Source organism: Lynx rufus, unplaced genomic scaffold (assembly GCF_022079265.1).
Source record: "Lynx rufus isolate CCGP_SWC_20201006 ecotype Redwood Valley unplaced genomic scaffold, mLynRuf1.p SCAF_5, whole genome shotgun sequence".
NCBI classification, from domain to species: domain Eukaryota; kingdom Metazoa; phylum Chordata; class Mammalia; order Carnivora; family Felidae; genus Lynx; species Lynx rufus.
The window spans coordinates 24,205,001-24,229,581 of record NW_025814867.1 but is presented as its reverse complement, the minus strand read 5'-3'; the positions used below and the strand labels follow the sequence as shown (position 1 = coordinate 24,229,581).

Below are 24,581 nucleotides of genomic sequence, written 5' to 3'. Positions count from 1 at the left end.
TAAACTATGTATATGACCAAATAGGGCACAGGGAAAAATGTCATAATTTCTATGCTATTCTTTATTTGAAAAAGAAATTCAAGCAGTTAAAAGTTTGATTCCCATGGAAAATTCTGCATCTATATATCCAAACAGGTCTTTTTTTCTGATCTCACCCACCTTCCTCCACCATCCATGAAAATAAACCAATGAGAAACCGTTTTCTCTTTATTATTCCAATTATGTGGCTATTATTATTTATCCTTTCCAGAATACTCAGGATCATTTAACTCAATAATATACTGTTTCTTTATAAATGTTAAAATTTCAGTTTTGAGAAATTAAAGACTCATTTGTTTACTTATGGAATCTGTAACAGGAATTAAAAACAAGACCAAAAACCCACGCCTTGCACACAGGGAAATCACTGATTAAGTCCAGTGCCTGACTACTTACAAAATGAGTCCTCCATTTGCCATAAATTCCCTGGCGGGAAAAATGTGTAACCGGCTTCAAATACGTGGAGAACCCCATGAAATACATATATTAAAATAAACAAACATACCAGAAAGGTGATGATTCTTCAAATAAATATGACAACCCTATTAAAATGCAACACATGTTTTTCTGCTAAAAGGAAATCTGAGAAGATGAAATAGATGCTTCATATAAAATATTTACATATACAATGCACAAAACCCACTACGGTTAGTAACCTTTATGGCTTTCAAGAACTAGATATTTACATATCATTCTTTCTGCATGTGCGTGTGCGTATGTGTGTTTTGTATATATTTTTAACAGTTGACAGCTGTTTTAGAGCATACAGAGATGCCAAGCTGAATGAGGGTCTTGATTACTTCAAGATTAGCTATCTAAAGTTTCTATTCATTTTAAGTGTTGTTAGTTGGAAGAGTCATTAGTCACTTCCTTGTCTCATAGAACATCAGCATACATTTACATTGTTAATGAACATTTGGGGTAAATGAATTAATGGCACTTTTAAACATCAATTCAGTCCTAATAACTTTGTATGTCATAGAAATGTTAGGCTAGGATATAAACGAAAAGCCTTTTCAGTAAAGGTAACTACTCATTCCTGCAAACAATAAAGGATAAAATTAATTTAAAATGTTTTTTAACCAGTTAAAAAAAAAATAGAACCTCAATGTTTAATGAAGTAGGCCAGGAAAAATATGCGCGCGCACGCGCACACACACACACACACACACACACACACACACACACACGCTGTTCTAAAATAAGCACATAAATCAGAAAATTTTGGTGAAATTATTTTATATACTTATCACAAAAATATTTTTTCTTTTAAAATACTGACTTGTGAAATAATTTGAAGTGGTTGTGAAATAATTTGACTTAATTATTAGTGTTTCTTATAGGTATTATGTTTAAAAAACAAACATCACTAGGAGATGTAGTATTCTTACCACTGAAATGTTTAAGATGCTGAAATGAAAATGAGACAATAACAATTTTTTCATACGATCAAAACTTTGAACAACAGTGTTTTTGTGACCTTTTCATAAATGCACATATGAAAATAAAAAGTAAAATCACAAAAATAAGTTGTAAGGCAAATTATATCATTTTCGTCGAAAATAACAATGGAATTTGTATGACACAGAAGGCAGTAAAAATGCACAAAAAACATAAATGCACTCCATAAAGTCAAGGCTTAATCACTAAAGAAATAACCACTTTAAAACATCAATCATTGGTTTTAAATTCCCAAAACACAAGTTAATAGCAGACCTTTATGCCAATACAGAACAAAAAAACTGTATCTGAAGTATACAAAACACATGTGAATCACTTTGACCAGTTAAGATTTTTTAAAATCAATCTCATAATCCTGATGTATGTACGTCATGACTGAAAAATTTTAAGTAGTTACTTGAGTCAATGAATCAACCAAAAACAAGGATAAGGCTTTAGGAATCTGCATGAACTGCTTCCTTTTAAGATATTATATTATTACTAATATTGAGAAAACAACACTGAATTCTGAAACATACATATTTGATAAATTTTGATAAGGTAGACCCCGAATACAGTTTACTTTTAACAGTCTCTTTTTAACAATTTCAATGCATAGATCTTTAAAAGTAGGACAGAAATTTTAATTAGTGGTGAAAAAAAAGAATCAGACAAATCTTTATCCTGGAATAAGGTCAACTTGCTTCAAAAGACAAAAAAAAAATCCCTGCAAAATCAACACCAAAAGCTAGACTTCTTTAAAAGATGTTTGACAAAGGCCATTTTGATTTCAACATCCTTATGCTGAAGTAATTATTTAAGATCATGATTTTTTTTTTTTAAAGAATGACGGTGCATTAAACATTTGGCTAATGCTTCTGTCTATAATTGAAAGTTGATGTTTTGTGGTGTTCATTACTGTCAGAGTGCTCTCCACCTATCCAGGGAAGTGTGCTTCATGTTGCCCTGCTCAGCTTCATCTAAAGAATTACACACATAAGGTAGGCAGAACTAACTGGAGGCTCTCTGCTACATTTCCCAGTAACCATAGAATGTATCTGCATACAAAACTCACCTCCAGACTTGTTTGAGTAACTTGACAAGGGGTCAAAGCCCACTTCCTGTTCTTCTGGCTGCAGAGGATGTCTAGTTTCAGATAAGGAATGATACATTGTGAGAACCGAACAATGTCACTGGAAGTGACTACCTGGGAGAGTAAAAAAAAAAAAAAAAAAAAAAAAGGAAAATTATACTTTTTCTTTTTGCTATGACTGGGAATAAATACAACATTGAAATGATTAAATGAGCATTACAGACATTAACAAGTTTTCCACAGGCTTCAGGGACTGTTACAACACATTGGCAGAAATATGCAAAGAAGTGAAAACTGGCACAAAATTTCCATTTCAATAATTTCTCCCCAAATCTGAACTTCCTTGGTAACCATTACCTCAATGTTCAATCACACTTATTTTCAATAAACTTCTGCACAAAAAGTCAAACAGTAAGTTAAATTACCGTACCATTTATAACATCCTTTTGTTTCACTGCCGAAATAATACACATTTACAATAGAAACTATCAAAATACAGAAAATTTAGCAAAATAAGATCATTCATAATTGTATTAACTAAAAACACCCCTGTTAACATTTCAGTTTATTACACATATCCTTTCTGACTTTGTTCTGGGCATTTAAAACAAATTTATTTTAATGTGATCTACCATGTTAAATATACTGATTATATAAATTATTGTGGGTATTTTCTACCCCATAAAAAAAGACCATATTATAACTTCAAATGGATCCCTAGTATTCCATTAAATAGCTATAACAGTTTATATAACCAATTCCTTATTAGTAAACAGAATGCTTTCAGTTGTTCAACACTATAAACAGTTTCCCAATGAATATCTTTAGTAATATCTCTGTGTCACATCTATGATTATTGCCTTAAGATAAATTCTTAAAAGTGTCTTTGCTGGACCAACACATGTATATAAAAAAATAATATTCTATGATATATTTTAGCAAATTATGCTCCAGAAAGATTTGTATACAGAACAATTCATTCCCCTGGACCCTCATTAACAGAGGGAATGGGTAATTCATTTTACAGACGAGTGTGATAGTCAATTTTTATATTGCATTTGCTTGATAACTAGTGAGATTACTGAAGATTCATATGTTTTCTCTGACATTTACTTATTATCTTTTGTGGATGGAGTTTATTATTATCATCGTCTTCATAATTTATAAGCATGCTTTAAATATGAAGAATATTAAACCTTTGTCATGTGATATATTTTTCTGAGTGTGTCTGTCTTCAAATAACATGGTGTTTCTGTGACATAAACAACTTTTTCATTGCTATGCACCCAGATATATCTATATCTACTTTATGACTTTTACCCCTGGTATTACTATGTTTAAAAAGGCAAAGTTATATAAATAACCACATTTTAAAAATTGTTTTGAAGGTTTTTCTCCTGGATTCTGATTTCTATAGACAATGCCAATTTAAACAAAGATATTTTTAAATTATTTTTACATGTTTAAGCTACACTACTTGTAAATTTTCTATGTCTGTGAGCTACAGATAACCTTCTCAAGTCATAATCTTCCAAAAATATAAACTGGGCTCTAATTTTCATCCAAAATAATGTTAACACATGAAATTTTAAGTTTCAAGAGAGGGGACACATGATAGGAAGAATAAATGAAAACTGATGGAAAAGCAAGACCAACCAAAATGAGTACATAATTTTACAGGATAGGGCAACAATTATGGAGGAAAGTTTCCAGAAAAGCCCATGAATATACAAATCCTTTTCTTCCCAACATAAAATGCTCCTCTATCCTGCTTAGTTTCTCCCTAAAGCTCTCACTCTGTAAAATACTTAGTACATTTTCTGAGTTTTACCAGAACCCTCCAACTCTCACCCACCCACATTCATAATCAGATGGTAAAAAATCCTCTCCACCTTAGATTGTGGCTAAAACAAGAGCAAAGGGGTAGGCAAAACCAACACTAGACAAGGCGGAAAACTTTTGTTGTCAACATACAGTAAGAATTTCTAAAGCCATAAATCAAATCCTAAATCCATAAATCTAGACAACTGTCAATATTTGCTTCTTATGTATGCAAACCAATCAACATATATTTAGCACTTACAATACAGAAGGAATTCTGAGGAATATAATGCAGTAGAGGACAGGAAAAAGTAAATGATCAGTTACATATACTATAAAACAGAATCTGATGAATTTTGCTGATCAAATGAATAATCAGATTTAAGTCCTCTACTATGGAGAAGACCCACCAAACTCAAATGCCTGATGGTATCAGGCAAAAAACATTATTAACCAAAGTTAACATCTATTGAGCAATGACTATTAAGTCACAGACCACTCTAAATGCTTCATGTATACTCATCATTTCATCTTCCCAACTATCCTACTGACATACATTCATCACCATTTTACCAAAGAGAAAACAGAGGTACAGAGAGATTAACTAATTTGTCTACAGTTACACAAGTAGTAAGTGTTGAAGCCAGAATTTGAACCTATCTTGTCTAGCTCCAGAGCTCACATTCTTTTCTCCTGCACTATATTTGGCTCTTGGACAATGAGACAAATAGACAAAATACAAAACAAACTGTACAAGAGGATGAGATCTGTGAACAACTGAAACACCTTTACTCTGCTTCAACTTCTTCAAGAAAGCTAGAAATCTAGAATTTTATTTGAAATCTCTTTAAACTGTTGGCAAGTAATTCAAACTAGAAAACAAAACAAAAACAAAAAACAAAAAACAAAACAAAACAAAAACCTGTATAGAATAAACATTTCAAAAGCATATTTGACCCATGGATAACTATTTTAATGTTAAGATTCATATTTTGTTCCATACATTTTGTTCTACTTTTGAAATTAAGGAAAATGTTTGAAAATGTATATTCCAAGTTAACCGCCAGATTTCTATAAAATCTCTTTAATATCCTAGACATGTTTTCATATCATTACCTTAATCTCTCAGTTTTATAATACATTTCCACTATTAAAGACTTCACAAACTTAAAATATACAAATAAGGGGATTTCATGTACTTCAAACTATGAGAAATAAACAACTAGCAAACAGATATCAAAGCACATTTTTTAAAGGAACATTAAAAAAACACCTTTCTGTAGCTAAAATGAAATACTCTAGGGGCACCTGGATGGCTCAGTCAGTTAAGTGTCCCACTCTTGATTTCGGCTCAGGTCACAATCTCATGGTCAGGTTCTGCACTGACAGCATGGAGCGCGCGCTCTCTCTCTCTCTCTCTCTCTCTTCTCTCTCTCTCTCTCTCTCTCTCTCACCTTCCCCTCCCCTAGCCCTACCCCACACACATGCACTCACTCTATCAAAATAAATAATAAACTTTAAGAAAAAATACTCTAGGGGCAACTGGATGGCTCAGTTGGTTAAGGGTCTGACTCCCAATTTCAGCTCAGGTCATGACCTCATCATTCATGAGTTCAAGCCCTGCACTGGGTTCCATGCTGACAATGTGGAGCCTGCTTGGGATTTTCTCTCTCCCCCTCTCTCTCTGCCCCTCTCTTGTTCATACTTTCTCTCTCTCAAAATAAATAAATAAACCTAAAATGTTTTTAAAAAAACACAACATGATGACATTCATACATTCATTCAAGATTTTAAAAGATACTTAAGGTCTTTTGGCTCCTTAAAGAAAGTTAGGTTCAAGAAGTCATCCACTGATTTTTACCTTTATTAATAATTCTTTAGAAATTGACAACTTGGTTATAACCAAGTTATGGTTATATGGTTGTAACAAAAATAAAAAATTTACCAAATACACCAGTCTACAACTAGTCTATATAATCAAGGATCCACCATATTCTAATTTATTATGCCTGTAAAGATTGAAACTGAATCACTGAAATTCTTTTTATTCAAAGAAAGCAAACTGATCGAAAAGTAATAATGAGTTATTTTCAAGAACTCTGTTGAAGAGGGGCACCTGGGTGGCTCAGTAGGTTAAGCATCCAACTTCGGCTCAGGTCATGATCTCACAGTTTGTGAGTTCGAGCCCCATGTCGGGCTCTGTGCTGACAGCTCAGAGCCTGGACCTTGCTTTGGAGTCTGTGTCTCCCTCTCTCTCTGCTCCTCCCCAACTCACACTCTGTCTGCCTCTCTCAAACAAGTAAACATTAAAAGAAAAACAAAAATTCTGTTGAAGAAAAAGTTACATGATGTTCTTTTCTTTCAGTTATGGATTTAAATAATAATCTGGTTGAAAATTAACTTATTAAACAGGTGCTGCTTTGTTTTTCATTGTTCTGTTTTAAATACAGGGGCTATTTTAGTTTTCTAGAATAAACAATACTTAAGTGCAATGGTCACTGCTATTATGATAATGTTATAAAATCACAATGTAGTGTTGCTTTTAAATGTGAAGTAATTTTCTCAAAAATTTTCCAATTTGTGTTTGGTGACTATACCAACTGCAAAAATATTTGACTACCACAAAAGAGAGTATCAAAGGTTTTTAAGCAAATGTGTCTATATTTATTTTAATCACTATATTGAATAGTATTTTTACTTCTAAATATCAGACCATAGGAAAATATTTGATAAAAATTCAAAGAATTAACGGAATTTTTTTATCTGAAAATTTTAAGATAATCACTATTAAAAAGTCAAATTGGGGGCGCCTGGGTGGCTCAGTCGGTTAAGCGGCCGACTTCGGCTCAGGTCATGATCTCGCGGTCCGTGAGTTCGAGCCCTGCATCGGGCTCTGTGCTGACAGCTCAGAGCCTGGAGCCTGTATCAGATTCTGTGTCTCCCTCTCTCTCTGACCCTCCCCCATTCATGCTCTGTCTCTCTCTGTCTCAAAAATAAATAAACGTTAAAAAAAAATTAAAGAAAAAAAAAAGTCAAATTGGCATAAACATTTTGAAATGTACAATTCACCAGTACATCTTATATTTGTGTTACAAACTTCGACTTCTATACTTGATATGCCTTAATCTTCTCTACATAACAGGTAGACAGAGAGGAAGTATATAATGACCACAAATATGTACCTTAGTAAATGACCACTAAAACCCATAATTGATGGATTTCAGTTTTCTTAAGTAATGCCAATCTGTCTCTAGAATTTTCCTGGAAAAAAAAAACCCTAAGAATTTTTAAATGAAGGCAATCTTATTTTTTTTTTTAATTCAGAAAGCACAGCAATATAACCTTCCAAGACTTGAGAAAGGAGATATCCCTTCTTTGCTACATTACTATAAATAACAGTTAAATTTTCTCCTTCACATAAACTTAAAATTCACAAAACTCAAAATTGGTTTTATTGCTATCCTGTGGTCACAGGAATTGACACATTAGGCGGAAACTGCTGTCAGCGCAGAGTCCAATGTGGGGCTCGAACCCACAAAACCATGACATCATGACCTGAGCCAAAACCAAGAGTTGGATGCTTAACCAACTGAACCACCCAGGTGCCCTTCCAAGACTAATCTTAAGGACAGTTATATTGGCTTTATGATCTGGTTCTTGCAGTATTAAATCTTAGGATAAAAGTGATCTGACTGAAAGGGAAGTCTTGTGAAAATAGTTAATATTTAATGAAAGGGTAAGAATTCAGCACTAAAGCTTAGAGGACAGTTTTAAAGTATAGTAATAAAATTTCAAAACAAGATTATTTTCCATGTAAGTGAAGCAATACAAGCATCAGGTGAAAACTTCCAACTCTTAGCATGGTACAGACAAAACAAAAGGTTAGTTGAATAAATTTTTTTCCGTTAAAATGGTATTACATGAACAAAGCCTCTAGAAAAATAATTTATTCCCTCTGAGTCTGAAGTTCTATGCATTTCAGTGTATATTCATTCTTTCAAAGCTTCTAATACACAGGCAGAGAATTAGCATTCTGAATTGTGTCTTCTAAAGACATCCATATTCAGAAAAGCTCATATAAGCATACTTCATTCATTTAAATTCTTGACTGATGGTAAACTTAAAGTCAAACACTGAAATGACAGAGTAATATTACTTTACATAAAGATATCTCCTATAAGAAAAGCATATCAAAGAGCTTAAATGAACTATTTCCAGAACACAATTATAAAAGAGGGAGAGGATATAGCATGAATAAGTATCGGTCACAGATAGCATGCATTTACCATGATGGGTGTATAAACTAAAACATGACATCATGGCTATAAAGCGACAAACTTTGATAGAAGCTATATTTTCATAATTAAGAGAGAGAGCATTTAAACATTATCTATAGAATCTTCTATTAAAAAAAACCCTTTTAATCAAGGTAAATTGATTAAAAATCAAGGCAGCTAGAGGTAAATTTGATGGTTGGGAATAATGATGTTCTAAAATCTTTATCATAAGGGAGAGAAGGAGGTGGGAAAGGAGTAAGGAAGAAAGAATGAAGGAAAAAGAGAAGAGAGAAGGAAAAGAAAGAAAGAATAAAGTTCCATTTTAAAATTCTGTCCATCTTTAATGCAAGAAGGTTACATTGGACTTGAAGTTAATTAAGTATTAAAATCAATCATCTGAAAAGTCTTAATATTTAATATTGGTTAGATTGTATATCAAAGTAGTTTTATTATTTATTTACTCCAAACCTTTCCAGAATACTTCATCTGACAACAGGGGGTCTGTTTCTCACAAGATAAATGCATTTACAATGCCAAATAAATTATATATAAAAGCATTTGTCTTAATACATGTCATTCAATATTAAATATCACTCATTGGTAAAATCCTGAAAACCTAACTCACTTTTAGCAACTACACATCTGAACTATTCAAGTGTTGCCAATTAAACAGGCAAAGAAATACAGTAAGGGTCTACATACTAAGAACAATGATCAAAAGAAAATTAAAATTATAAGACTTAATTCTTACATTTTCCAGGTTACCAGAACAAGATGTTTAAAGTAAACAATCTACTATAAAAATACTAGATTTATAAATAATATGTATAATCAGAAATAAGTACAATATATGAAAGCTTCGCAACTGGGCTTAAATAATTGATATTACAAAATAAGAATATATTTGGCCTTTTGGGGTTCCCTGGTGGCTTAGTTAGTTAAGCATCCAAATCTAGATTTTGGCTCAGGTCGTGAACTCACAGTTTATGAGTCTGAGCCCCATATCAGGCTCTGTACTGGCAGTGTGGAACCTGCTTGGGATTCTCTCTCTCTGCCCCTCACCTGTGCTCGCTCTCTCTCTCTCCAAGTAAATAAACTTTAAAAATATATATATTTGGCCTTTCAATATTCAAATGCTATAAAGCAATAGCAAGTGGCAGTTGTGACTATATAAACCAAGAGAAAACCTAGCATATTGAAAAGTTAAAGTGGCCTAACAAAAAGCTCTTCAGGGTATATCCTCATTTGGTTTCCAATTGTTACTGTCCTCATTTTATATCAAGAACACCTCTAGCCTTTAAAAAACTATTTACTCAGGCTTTCATAAAATCAAGGTAACTCTAACAAACAATTAGGAGTTCAAGAAGAATGAGCAATATTTGAAGAGAGAAAACCTTTTTGAAATGTCAGCCTTGAACATCAAAATTATACAGAATGATGAGGAACCAGGCTTATATTGCATATAAATATGAGAGCATATTAGGCTGCATTTAATTACCAGTTCAAACAACAACCTGATCTAACCTTTGACAAGTAAAATAAATGTTCTGAATAATTTAACTAAAGTAAACATTTGCTGTTAATGCTAGCTAATTATAGTAAGATCTGGAAAGAGAAGAGGAAAAGAGATGACGAAGAGAAAGGGAGATGGAGGTTTTTTTTACCATCGAGATCTGCAACTCTTCATTGAAACATTATTTTCAATGAATTTAACTCACATAAAAGGGTAAACCCAGTAGAATACAGTTGCTTTATAAATACTCATATAAAGAAATATTTTAGTTGATTACAGATTTCATTCTTTCAGTCAGTGAAAATCACCAGACTACCATGGAGATTGGAAAACTAGGTCCAGATGAATAAGGGTACCTCCACCCAACCCCCTTCACCCAAGGAGCTCAAAGTTTAGTGAGGAAAGAGCCCAGGAAATAAGCTGCCAGATTTAGCATTAAGTAATTGAAATTATTAATTAATTGAAATAAAATAAAATAAAAATATGGATGCCTAGTTAAATTTCAATTTCAGAAAACAACAAAAGATCTGGAACATACTTATACTAAAAAGTATTCATAATTTGTCTGAAATTTAAATTTAATTGTGCACCCTGTACTTTAGCTAACAATCCTATCAATAGATAAATGAAAATGAATATCCATGGGAAAATATGTGCAATGCTCATTATAGGAATCCCAGGATTAAATGAGATCAAAACTCTGAGAGTAAGATTCCCAAAAAACTCACCCAAAAGCAGTAAAGTGTTGTTTTTCCAGAGCTGCTATCTGATTACTAATGGGAAAAGACCAAGATATACTACTCAAATGCACTGACCTGGCCCCACAGAAACTTGTTTTTCAAGTTCCCTAAGTAACTGCAAAGAAATATAATAATAAACAAATGAAAAAACCAACTACTTAATGGAAATCATCAGCTACCAAATGCAGAAAAATGAAACAACCCAACAAAAATCCTGGAGCCACTAAGGACCCTGCTGAATGGAGACAGAGTATATGACTATTCTTATAGTGAAATTATCTTTATCCCTAAGGAACATAGGTGTATTTAGGAAAAAAAAAATACAAAGAAAATTGAACTTTGTTAATTTGCTGAGACCAGTCTTAATTCAAATATATGATATTTTCATTCTTTATTATAAATAAAATGTTAATAAATATGCATGATATTGCATAAGAATCTAAGGTATGGTAAGCTCTGAGTGTGACCTTAAATTTAAAAAAAAATATTCAATAATGCATAATGTGAAGACATGTTATTCTCCATACAAAAACTGCTAATTTAACTGATTGGTGACTCCAAAATTGATTAGCTTATTTGCTCATGGAGTAGGAGCTTCTATATATTTGAGCATAAACTTCAGTATGAACGTAAAAATGTTTCAATTTATAATAGAAGATCATCAGTAATAATAGAGACAAGAAAACTCCAAGTTTCCAACTTGAGGCCATATAAATACATACAGGTTTTCTGTAATTGATAGCAGAAAATCATAACCACTTAAAATAGTAAAACTTACTGTAAAATCATGAATTTGAGCCTGACTGGAAAGTGATAGGACTTAAGAGTCTCTGAATTTTTGCTTCTCCATTCAATTGTAATGGTTCCATCTTTACCCAAAAAAGATTTCACTTATGTACATATATGTAACTTCTGTATGTTTTCTAACACCGAACATTATGGGCCCTCAAAATGAGAACAAAACTGTTTACATTTCATTTTTACAGGCAGGTAAGTTTAAAGCACTGATAAGACGAAAGATGGATAAAGAAGAAAGGATTAATTATAAAAAACAGAATATGATATAAAAAACAGCGTTTACATGATATCTTGATGTCTTTACAAAGCATAAGTTCTATGGCTACTACGAAAGAATTTTTCAAGACACCAATGCATACTAAAAAACCAAAATAATTTCATGAACACTATATAAAACAAATAAAGGCCTTGAAACGGTTGATGAAAGAATGCAATTAACAAAATGGAATAAATACACAAATAGTAACATGGGTATACACAGGGACAACAAAGAGGCTACACAAACCCTACCTCAACTGTCAGAGAATTTTACTAGCAAATATATATACTCCTTCTTATTGTGTATATACTGTAGCAGAGTTCACTAGTATACTTCCTCTGAAATTTCAAAGAATATCATATAAATGGTTAAAAGGTAAGTACATTAAATTAGACTTACCTAATTCTTACCATACTGATTTATTTTTTTTCCAGCCATGTTTTCAGATTTAATATACTCTTTTTAAGCCTTACCATACTGATTTAAATGAAACCCCTGCATAATTTCTAAAATTTTGATAATGTTTGCCCAAAATTTTTAGCAAACATTTAAAGGGAGCAAAAAATTTAAAGGGAGATTACAAACTTCATGCCACGCTTTACCATTTGCAAAACAATGACACAGCCATTCAGAATTACAATGTGCTATTTATTTTTAAAAAAAAATTTTTTTTTCAACGTTTATTTATTTTTGGGACAGAGAGAGACAGAGCATGAACGGGGGAGGGGCAGAGAGAGAGGGAGACACAGAATCGGAATCAGGCTCCAGGCTCTGAGCCATCAGCCCAGAGCCTGACGCGGGGCTCGAACTCCCGGACCGCGAGATCGTGACCTGGCTGAAGCCGGACGCTTAACCGACTGCGCCACCCAGGCGCCCCACAATGTGCTATTTACATATTGACTTAGAGAACTGAAGCTTTGAAAACTGTTTAGGGCCTAGAAGTTTTATCTTAATTTCTAAAAAGACTAAACAGGATCAAGCAGTTTAAGTGACATTATCATATAGTAATTTTTCCTACAAAAACTTTTGAAACCGGGTAATAATTTCCCCCACAAGTCCAAATATATTCACTTTCACTTAAGTACATTTTCACAAAGTCTTCCTTAGCAAAAAAATGTTTTTGTAACTTTAAAAACCATAAATACATAATATTTTAAATTTCTAGGATTTTAAATCCTAGAAAAATCAAGCAAAAGATTAAGATGGCCAGTTTTTTTTTTTTTAATATAGTAAGACGACTTTGTCCAAATACTATGAAGCTCTAAGTTTTTACTAAATATTTAAGAAAGGTCACTAATTATTTAAATGCAATGAACGAACATAAGAGGTCAAAGCAGTAAACTTACATAATTTAATTACACAAATGCACTGGTATCACCTTTTTTCTTACTCATATTTGAGAAACTAATACTTTGCCTTCTAATGTGATATGGATTATTTCATATGGCATGCACATCCTCTTGGAACATCAAGATTATTCTTTACAAAATTTGGAGTGTTAGCACCAAAAAAAAGTATGAAAATTAAACTATATTTTTTAGTTACTACTAGAATTTAACAGTGGATTATAGTGACTGAAGTTGATGTATTTCTTTAAACCATCTCATTTCAAAATTATCTTAATAGGTACCCTATGGAAGTCAGTGCAAAACAGCAATCGTGAGCCCACAGGTAGGGCACATACATATATCTATAGTTAAATAAGCAACCAAATATAAAAATGGATCATGAAACAATTTTAATGAGAATAATATTAACACAAAACTAAATTTTGATATCCTACCTTAACATTTAATGCAATCTTATTTTGATGAAAAACCTAGTAATTTTAATCTAGAAGTGAAATTGCCGGATCAAAATTGTTGCCCATCTTTAATTCTAACAAAATATTGCCAAACTTCTACCCAAAGTGGTGCTATACCAGTTTATATGTTCGTATGGACAGTTCCTGTTTCTCTACCTCCCTGCCAGCTCTGAATATCATGAGCCTTTCTCCATTCTGAATGGTATGAAGTGGTATCTCACTGTGGTTTAAATTAGCATCTCCCTATTTCTTGACTGAAACTCTCTTCATCTGTCATACAGTCAGAGTTCTCCAGAGAAATAGAGGATTTCAGAAAGCAAAAGAGGAGACAGACAGAGTTTTATTATAAGGAAATGTTGCTCATAATTACAGAACTGGCAAGTTCAACCTGCAATGCAGGCAAGAAGGCAGGCTGGAGATCCAGGAATAGCCAGTGTTCTATTTCAAAGGCTGCTGGACAGGAGAAGCTGATGATATAGTTTGAAGGCCATCAGGCAAAAAGAGATGATGCAGATGAAGTCCAAGTCAGACCTGCTGTAGAATTCCTTTTGCTGGGGGAAAGGTCAGCCTTTTGTTCTATTCAGGCCTTCAACCGATAAGATGAGGCCCACCCACATTATGAGCGCCAATCTGCTTTCTGTTCATTTAAATATTAATTTCATCCAAAACACCCTCACAAAAACACCTACAATAATGCCTGACCAAAATCTGGGAAGCCCCTGTGGCCCACTCAAGTCGATGCATAAAATTAAACATTCACATCTGTTTACTGGCCATTTGGGTCTCCTTTTCTAAGAGCTGCCTGTTCACATTCTTTGCCCTATTTTCAGCTGTGCTGTCTTTTGTGCTTAATAATTTATAGGATTAAAAAAAATAAATCATGGATACACAGCAATTTTAGTCCAGTATTAAAAAATCAGAAGTACATTATTAAATTATATTAAATATATTATTTAATTTAGTATATTAAATTATCATTCATATATACTTTAAATGGTCCTCATTTGGTGAGTTATATTGTAGGATGCACTCTGAAAAGAATGATTTAAAGAAAACCAGATTTTCCTTTTGTAAATATGGTACAATGAACAACAGATTATGTTCCTGAACAAAAAAGAACTTTAAAAATGGTTATAGTAATTTGTTCAACGTTTTTCTCTATGCTGAGAGGCATGCACTACTGATGATTACTAATATTTTACTGAATGCTTAGTAAATGCCAGACATTGTGCTTTATGTTATTATCCCATTCAATACCTTTAGGAATCTTAATCATAAAGGCATTATTATTATCTCTATTTTATGTATATGGATATTGGGGCTGGCAGATTAAAGATCTCAGCCCAACGGCACACACCAAGTGGCTGGGACGTGAATTTCAGACTTCTTCAGAAATTCATTTTAAGACATCCTTACTGGCTTTCCACTATGTTTAATGGCACTAGGAAAGGAACACCAGGGAATAAAGAATGAGGACAGGCAACATCCTTGCTGTCTTGGCATTTAGAATCTGACAGGAAGCAGAATGTAGAAAATGTGCATACCATGTAATATAGGACAGAATCTCATAGCAAAGGAGATGTATTAGAAAAGCTCTAACTCTAAGAAGTCAAGAGATAATTATGATTCCATGATGCTGCTAACATAAATACACCTACAGATTCTCAATACCTTTCATGATCTACCCATATCTAACTTTCTAATCTTCTCCTTCATATATTTTCATTCTCTAAAGACATCCAGTGTTCTCCCACCTCTCTTTTTATTTGGGCAACTAGCCCTGGTCAAGAAAACCTATTCCATCCCATTCCTCTCTCTGAAATATTTCTTTTTTTTTTTTTATTTTTTTTTTAACGTTTATTTATTTTTGGGACAGAGAGAGACAGAGCATGAACTGGGAAGGGGCAGAGAGAGAGGGAGACACAGAATCGGAAGCAGGCTCCAGGCTCTGAGCCATCAGCCCAGAGCCCGACGCGGGGCTCGAACTCACGGACCGTGAGATCGTGACCTGAGTCGAAGTCGGACGCTTAACCGACTGAGCCACCCAGGCGCCCCTGAAATATTTCTTAAAAACAAACAAACAAACACACTTTTCTATTCTCATGACCTGGCAAATAGTAAATATTACTAAATATCCATCAGACCAGATTCCACTGATCACTTCCCAAAGTTCATCTCAAATGCTCCCTTCTCTCTAAAATTTCCTAATTCTTTTCCATTCTGCCGTAAACAGTTAAATGAATAAATTTGGAAACTTGATCATGTAAAAGCCAGTATCATATTTCTACTTCCAATGAGGAAAATGTAAGCAAAACAGGTTCTCATCCAAAAGAATAAAAAAGGAAGAACAGCCCAAAGAAGGAACCCCCTCCCAAATCATTCTTCTTTCCATGACCATGTTTTACTATTCCCACAGAAGGGAACTTCTACAATCTACTTTTGTTGACATAAAACTAGAGTCGCATTTTCTAGGCACAAATTGAGGAAAGGACCTTATTAACTATCTGACTTTAGGTAAGTTGGTTAAACTCTTTGTGCCTCAGTTTCCTCAATGTAAAATGAGAAATATCCATTTCATAGGTTCTGTGAGGATTAAGCAAACTTGAAGAACTCAGAACATTACCAGACACACACATAGTAAGCACTCAATAAATATTAGCTATTACTGTTATTACTATCACCACCACACTGCCACTGCTCTGATGGCTATATTTACACAATTAGGTTATTAGAACAAGATGAAAGACAGAATATACTCACAGTTCAAAAATATGGATCCTTTGAGTATCCCATAGGATTTTTTTTCCCGCTTATACATTACAATTAGATTTCACATAATAGTTTCTCATTTTGTTTCTTGAGAAAGGAAAGAAGAAAGAAAGGAGAAATTGGAGACAGGGGGCTGCTCAAGTGTAACACACATTCAACTTAGTAAATACTTGTTAAATCCTCCCATGTGCTGGCAGCTAGTCCAGAAGGTAATCATTTAGAAGTGAACAAGACAGTCTCTGTCCTCAGAGAATTTACATTCTAGAGGAAGACAAATAATAAACTAAGCATAAAAAATAATTTACATGTCAAGTAGTGACATATGCTATGAAGGAAATGTAAAGAGGATAAGGGGACAGAAAATGATGATGGGGCATGACTGAGAGTGTATTTGGGAGCTGGGAGCTTATTTGAGAAAGTGTAGTCATAGAAGGCCTTTCTGAGGTGGTGGCATTTGAATAAAGTGAGGGAACAAGCCACCCAATCATTTGGGGGCAGAGCTTGCTGGGAAGAGCAAAGGCAGATAAAATGGGAAATGGCTAGGAGTTTTGGAGGAACAAAGAAGGTTGGGGTGTAAATGAAGACAGACGGTGGGGGGGGGCATGGAGGGAGAAACAGGAGAGAGGCCAGGTCACCGATGTCCTTTTAGGCCATGAAAGGACTCTGGTTTATACTCTGACTGGGATGCAAAGGTACTGGGGGCTTTTGCATGGGCGTACGAGATGTTATGACAGAAACTACACTACAGGTCTCAAATGAGGAGAAGCAGTGAGCTCCTAGGCCATCCTCTCAGGACCTTCTTCAGAAAAGAGCCTTGCCTCAGAAAAGTTAGGAATAAAGCTAAAGATCAGTCTTAGGAGTAACACCAAGACTGTGGCACATTAGAAGGAGGAAGGTAAGGTCTAGTAAAGGACAAAAAACCAAGTCACATTAAAGGGCTTCTAGCCAGACGACAATCCTTAAGATGCTTGCAGTATTTTTGGAGAAGTGAAACACCTACAATCAACCATCGATAAATAAAATTAGGAAGCCATATAAGAAATAAAATACAATACTAAATGTAATTTGATCTTATTTTGTATGGATTCAAGACCTTTAGTTGTTTCTGAGTAAATGACAACTACAGACTACTGAAGGTCAGGACTCCTAGCCCAGTGTCTATATATCAAGTCCTAATAGAAAAATGGAAGGGAGGATGAACACATGAATGCACTGGGGAAAGAAAACCTTGGCACCAACTCATACAACCTCTGCTTTATGAGGCACAAAGGCAAAACAAAATCTAAGTCTCTCCTTTCACTGATTAACATACTACCCTTCCTAAAAACTATTTCAGTTAGAAACTGCTAGTGGTAAGACCACACCAGATGAATTTAGTAACTGGATCAGTATAGAATAGATTCTGTGAAAGGTCTGATACATCACAGGCCTTTAGCACTTACTAGCCCTCCGGCTATGGATGTGAATTACAAAGGACTAAGTTTAGTCAGCTCTCACAATCCTTCCGGATTTCTGTTTTATGTACTAGGATCTGCTCACATTATTGTACTTTTGTTTCTGGAACAATTTATAAAGCAGACAAATCTGAAAATCTAGGAACTCAGTGTCTATCTATAGATATAAATATAAATATAACACACACTCCTCCATTTTACCTCATAGTGAAATAAAATGATACTTTAAAAATGAGGTGGTATTACCTTGCCCCTAAGTAACCAAGATCAAGATTGTAGTTTCTGAAAATTGTGGTGAGGTTTTCTACAGCAAGCGTAAAGAGAAGCAGACGGGAGAGCTAGTGTAGATACTTTCCTCCATAGAGAAACAGATCAAGGGGTGCCTGGGTGACTCAGTCAGTTCTAAGCATCCGACCCTTGATTTTGGCTCAGGTCATTATTTCGTGATTCGTGAGTTCAAGCCCCCCATCAGGCTCTGCACTGACAGTGAGGAGCCTGCTTGAGATTCTCTCTCCCTCTCTCTCTCTCTCTCTCTCTCTCTCTCTCTCTCTCCCTCCCTCCCTCCCTCCCTCCCCCCCCCTTTTCTCTCTGTCCCTCCCCCACTCACATATGCACATGCTCTCTCTCTCTCTAAATAAATAAACTTAAAAAAAATAGATAAAATGAGGACCCCCTATTTCTAGAACTATTACAGAGATACAGAATTAAATAGCTTACATTTAGATTTTCCATCTTTCAAGATACAAAAGCATTATTTCTAACACATTAGGGGAAGAAATTTAATCACAGATTCAAAACTCTTAAACTACTCCTAAAATGTCCATATTCTCATTCTTAGTGGAAAACCAGTCTGAAACATAAAAAAGATGCCTCTTGGGATGTCAGGCCTGTCTCCTATCTAAATCTTATGAAATGTATATGGATAGAGGTCAATGAATAAGGCAAATTTAAACTAGAACAGAAAATCTGATTCAGATTCAAATTAACATCTTCCTTTTCCCTATTCCTTCTGGCAGTACTTACAAAATCTGTAACAACAAACTATCACTTCATTATCTTCCCACAAGATACTGGTTTCTCTAACACTTCACAATGCCTCTGAGATAGCATATCTGACATAACACCTCCACTTCTCTCCAGAATTTAACAAGATAAAGAAAAGGCAGTAAGAAAGGAGACAATGTTGGTGTTACAAATGCAAGAATCCAACCTGCAATGAACATTGAAATTAAATATATACCTCAAACCACTGTTAACTATTTCCCATAAAGGCATCCGACATGGTCAGAGTTCAAGTTTCCCTTTAAAGTACTTAATAGGCTGTAGGTTCATTCATTATTGTAACCGAAGGCATTTAGGAACTAATGGTGGGAGGACTAGTCACATTGAAACTAAAATATAACCAAGGTATTGTGATTCAAAGGACCCAGGGTGGTGGTTTTCATGATTTTTCTTTAATCAAATAAAGCTGAGTAATCAGATGTAGTCTTTGAAGAAGGCTGTTTCTTTTTCTTTTCTTTTTTTTTTTTTAACCTAGATAGGTTTCCTCAAAGAGGAAGTAAAATGGTGAGTTTTTAATTCACCTAACTGCTCAATATCAAACTTGTTTGGTTGTGTAACAATCTCAAGTTTAAACTTTCTTTTGTGATAGAATTAAAATGAAGATGTGATTGATCAGTTTTACCTGTTTTGTAATAATACCCAGAACGCATGCATAATGACCTACCTGCAAAAACATGCAGGATTCTCAGCGTTGTAGCACAAATTAAATCTAGAGGTAAGCAAGTTCCCACACTTCTTTCCAACCAAGTCCCTTCTCTAAGCCCAACAGGTTTATTCCAGTGCCTCTCAGTGTCTGTGTGCTTCAGCATAAGTGTTCAGGGGGCAGGAATCAGGCCCAGCAATGCGCTCATGGCCCCTAGCGTAGCTCCATTCGCAGGTGACGCTTATCAAACCCTAGCTGAAAGGCATCTGACAATACAATTACTGAAAAATTCAATGCTCACCCAGCATGTGAAATCTTGTGCCTTGTACCTTATGATTTCAGCAGTGCCATGTGTGCTGTGATAGTTAAGGACCTGTCAATGTTTCCATTATAAACTCTGGTTTTCAGAGGTTTGTATCTTGGCCTATAAAAATAGATTCCGGTCTGTAACTTGGCATAGAAAGTACTGGTATCAGCCCAAGAGAACAATTTTTGTTCCAAAGATTAAAATAAAAATCTGTTTAGTAGTTTTAAGTTAAGAGAGTGTTAAAAGGGGGTGGGGGCGGGGAGGGTGGGTGGAGTATAGAATGTTTTTAAAAACACACACAAAAAACCAATGCTCTATGTCTCACTACTGCTTCATTTTAAATTTTGAAATGATTAACACAATATAAACCAATGATACTGCGTAAATGAAAAACCTAAAAAGAGTTTTAATTAAAAACATTATGGCGGTTACCAAAAAAAAAAATCATAAATTTTTAAACAACTACATATGTAGTATCTCAAATAATCCCCACATTTAAAGATTGTCCAAGTACTCACTGACAGTAAACCAAAACTATTTCAAAGATCTGTTTTTCCAGATATGTAAAAATTACTTTTTAATGAATCACTAAATGTAGACTTACTTCAGATTAGTGGAGACAATCTTCAATCCTATCTTCAATTTATGCATCAAGAAGTGTCTAAAATATATGACCTAATGAAAGAAACTCTGAAGTATTCTTTATACACTGTTAAAGACACTAGCTTAAGTTTTATGTTTTCTTTTCAGCTTAATGGAGATTTTTCCCCTCAAAAATATAAGACTAGTACATAATGCTGCTGTACACCTTTAAATAAACACATTTTGAAACAGTAATTTTTATCTCTTAAGGGGGCACAAATCCTCCTTGGAGCATGATTTATAAATAGCTATGAAAAATATGAGTACATTGGGGCTCCTGGGTGGCTTAGTCAGCTAGGGGTCCGACTTCAGCTCAGGTCATGATCTCATGGTTCTTGAGTTTGAGCTCCGCATTGGGCTCTGTGCTGACGGCTCAGAGCCTGGAGCCTGCTTCAGATTCTCCCTCTTTTTCTCTGCCCCTCCCCTGCTCGCATGCTCTTTCAAAAACTGAATAAACGTTAAAATTTTTTTTAAAATGAGGATATACACACGCTTTGACCTTGTAATTACATTCTTAGGAAAATATACTATGACTATACCTACACATGTAAAATAATATAGATATAACTTTTATATATGCTGTGAGTTTTTAATGTGAATCTTCTAAAAAACATTCTGTACTCTACTCACAAGAATATTTCTCACAGAATTTTTTAAATAGCAAAATGGTGAAACAAACCTAAATGTCCATCAATTGGGGACTTATTAAATAAGTTACTGTACATGCATACAGTGGTAGCACTATATAGCTATTTTAAAAAAGAAGAAGAGAAAGACAAACTAAAAATGATTCATTGATAGAGAAAGTCTTCCAAGTAACAATGGTAAGTGAATACAGCAAGGTCCTATGTTACCATCTGTACAGGAAGAAAAAAAGAGAATATATACACATATATGTGTGTGTGTGTGTGTGCGCGCGCGCGTGCGCGCGCATATGTAGAAAGAGGGGGAGGGAGGGGAAAAAGAGCAGGAGAGAGAGTTTTATTTGCTTTTACATGCATAAAACATTTCTGGAAAGACACACAATAAGCCAACAATAGAAATTAATGGTTTCCCATAAAAATAATGTAGTAACTTTGGGTAGATTCCTAATCAAAGACTCAGTATCAGATAATATAACCAAAATAATATTAGAAAGAAAAAATACATATAACTCTAAGCTTCTGTAATTACTGAAAACAATACAGTTAGGTATTGTACAGTATACATATATTCACAATATATGAGTGGTTCTCAAATGCTGGTGTATACAGAATCATCTGAAGATCTTACTAAAACACAGATTTTTTAGACTCCACCGTTAGAATTTCTGACCCATAGGTCTGGAATAGAGCCTAAAAGAATTTGCTTTACCTAACAGTCCCCAGGTAAGGCTGAGCTACTGATCGAGGGACCACAGTTGGAGAACATGTGTTCTAGATAAATGGACTACCTGTTCAGAATTTTACATAAAAACTCACCTACTACAACATTATAAATGTAATTTCATTATTATCAATAATATTTAGATAAGGCTTGTTTTCCTACAATTTAAGAAGTCTGGGTGGTGGGGGTAGATAATGCTTTATTCTAAACAGGGTAAAACAAAATGGGAGAGGAGACTAGGAAATTAGTTCTATTGTACTTTTCCAACAGCCTCCTATCTCCTATTTCTGCCACTAGATGGAAACCAGTACAATGGTTAGCTGTCAAATTGCAGATATAAATTGAAAAACAATAAAACTGAGGTGAAAATTATGTTACACGGTAGTAATTACAAAGGGACATATATCTGTGGGTCCCTATACTGCCATTAACTGCAAAATGACCATATTTACTTTTTGATTAACTGTATATGTCATTAGCCCTTGGCCTATCAACAATATCAACTCCAAAGAGAGTTATTAGTGGTTGAATTATGACCCTCCCCTCAAAATTCCTTTGTTTAAGTCCTAACCCCCAGTACCACAGAGTGTGACCTTATTTGGAGACAGAGCCTTAAGAAGAAAACCGAGTTAAATTTGGCATCATTAAGGTGGGCCCTAATGCAATATGACAGGTCTTCTTAAGTGTAAGGGGTAATATAAGTGGTAATTTAGACACCTACAGAGGGAAGAGGATGAGAAGACACAGGGAGAAGACAGCCTCTACAAGCCAAGGAGACAGGCCTGGAGCAGATCCTTCCTCCAAAACCCTCAGAAAGAACCAATCCTGCTGACAACTTCATCTCAGACTGCTTGTCTCCAAAACCGTAAGACAATACATTTTTGTTGTTTCTGCCACTAAGTTTGTGGTACTTTGCTTCACAGTCCTAGCAAACTAAAACAAGGGCTTTCCCTTTTATTTACTTTTTTTTCACTCTAGCGGATTGAATGACTACTATCAGCAATGTAATGTGTCAAGTGCTGAGACCACAAAAATGAATGATCAGCCTTTAAGGAGCTTACAGTCTCACGGTTTATTACTTAAGGCATAAATACTCATTTAGTCATTAACAAGACTTCAGCCATTGTATCAGTGTTTTGATGCTTGATTCAACGGTTCCTCAATAAAAAGTAAGAGACACCAACACTGTGACTTGTACCTCGTTTCCACTATCACCATTCCAATTACAGCACCCATTACTTGCCACCTAATCCTCAGCACAGACTTTTCTAACTGGCCTCTTCCCCCCTCTCCAACACCTTCCTGACAGCACCCTTCATGTAAGTCTCCTCATTAAAATGTTTCAAAAAATATCTTAAAAGAACATTCGCTTTTTCCCAGTTGAAGCTATAGTCAGTCAGTACTTCCCAATAGATGTACATACCTTCAAACAAACTACCTAAAACCACAGATTTAGTTTGCACTTAGAAAACTGAAATGTCTTCAGAAGCGGCAGTTATTTATAATGAACGGGAGTAGCAATATCATAAAGCATCATTGAATACACCTATGAATAGCTCTCCCCCTCAAATAATCTCTAAGTCCAGCACAGACCTAATGATCTCAGTTTATGAAGTAGTGAGTGTACAAATTAATAGTTGTTCTCAATCTGTGGGTGCCTCATAAAACACCTGAATGTATCACAAAAACCCTATCCCTAGATTCCAAAACTTGTATGTAAACTTCTCATGGGGAGCTTACGCCTTATACAACTTCATTCCATACTGTGCATTGGGCTTACACATATGGCCTCAATTACAAATTAAAATTTAACTTTGAATTCCCTGCCATTTTATTATCAAATGTCTCACCTACTGAATTAACATTTTTATATAGTTATTCCGTTTGTTTTATTTTGGTAACAGTATTCATTTCCCAGGGAAAAATAATTGTTAGCACTAAATTTTCTCTAGAATTTCTCCTCCCTTTTCTTTTCCTCAACAGAATTCAGTTACACAGTTTCAGAAGCCAACTAGGCTACTGATATTCCTTTATTATGTTACAAGTAAATAAATTTCACACCTTCAAAAATTATTAAAGTGCAGAAGAATATTCCTTGGCCTCTTCATACGTAATATTCTAGTGTCGCTAGTTCTTTCAGGTCCCAGAGAGAACATCTCTTATTAGCCCTACAATTAAATGATTCAGCAACCAGCCACACTATCTTTGCCTTTTAACAGTTCCAATCAGTAGCAGATCTAGGTGTAATCAACAGCAGCAGGGGGCTTTAGGAAGCAAAACAAAACAAAAACAGTAGGAATCTTTACTAGAATACAGTAATTGATACAAGGGAACATTATAGGCTATTTTAATCCAAGTTAATCTAAGATATTAGAGTCTGATTTTATAATCAGAAGTGAAATGAGCAGGACAACTCTGAATGTCTGGAAACAGAACAAATGTCAAACAGTTAATAAGGTTAAAATGAAAGAGGACTGCTTTCAAATGAACCTTCTCAGTCTCAGAAGGGTCATTACTTCTGTTTTGGTTATTTAGCACCCCTTTAGCTGATAAAT

At 34.5% G+C, this 24,581-nt stretch overlaps 1 protein-coding gene across 2 annotated transcripts in view; it reads right to left on the bottom strand.

The window, feature by feature from the left end:
* The window catches only part of TBC1D5 (TBC1 domain family member 5), a 549,135-nt gene that overhangs the window by 349,800 nt on the left and 174,754 nt on the right, over window positions 1–24,581 (bottom strand). For both annotated transcript variants that reach the window (XM_047100344.1, XM_047100345.1), the window contains one exon: window positions 2,555–2,686. In XM_047100344.1, the coding sequence (XP_046956300.1) occupies window positions 2,555–2,651 (97 nt within the window). In that variant the 5' untranslated portion in view covers window positions 2,652–2,686. The remainder of the gene's footprint in view (window positions 1–2,554; window positions 2,687–24,581) is intronic.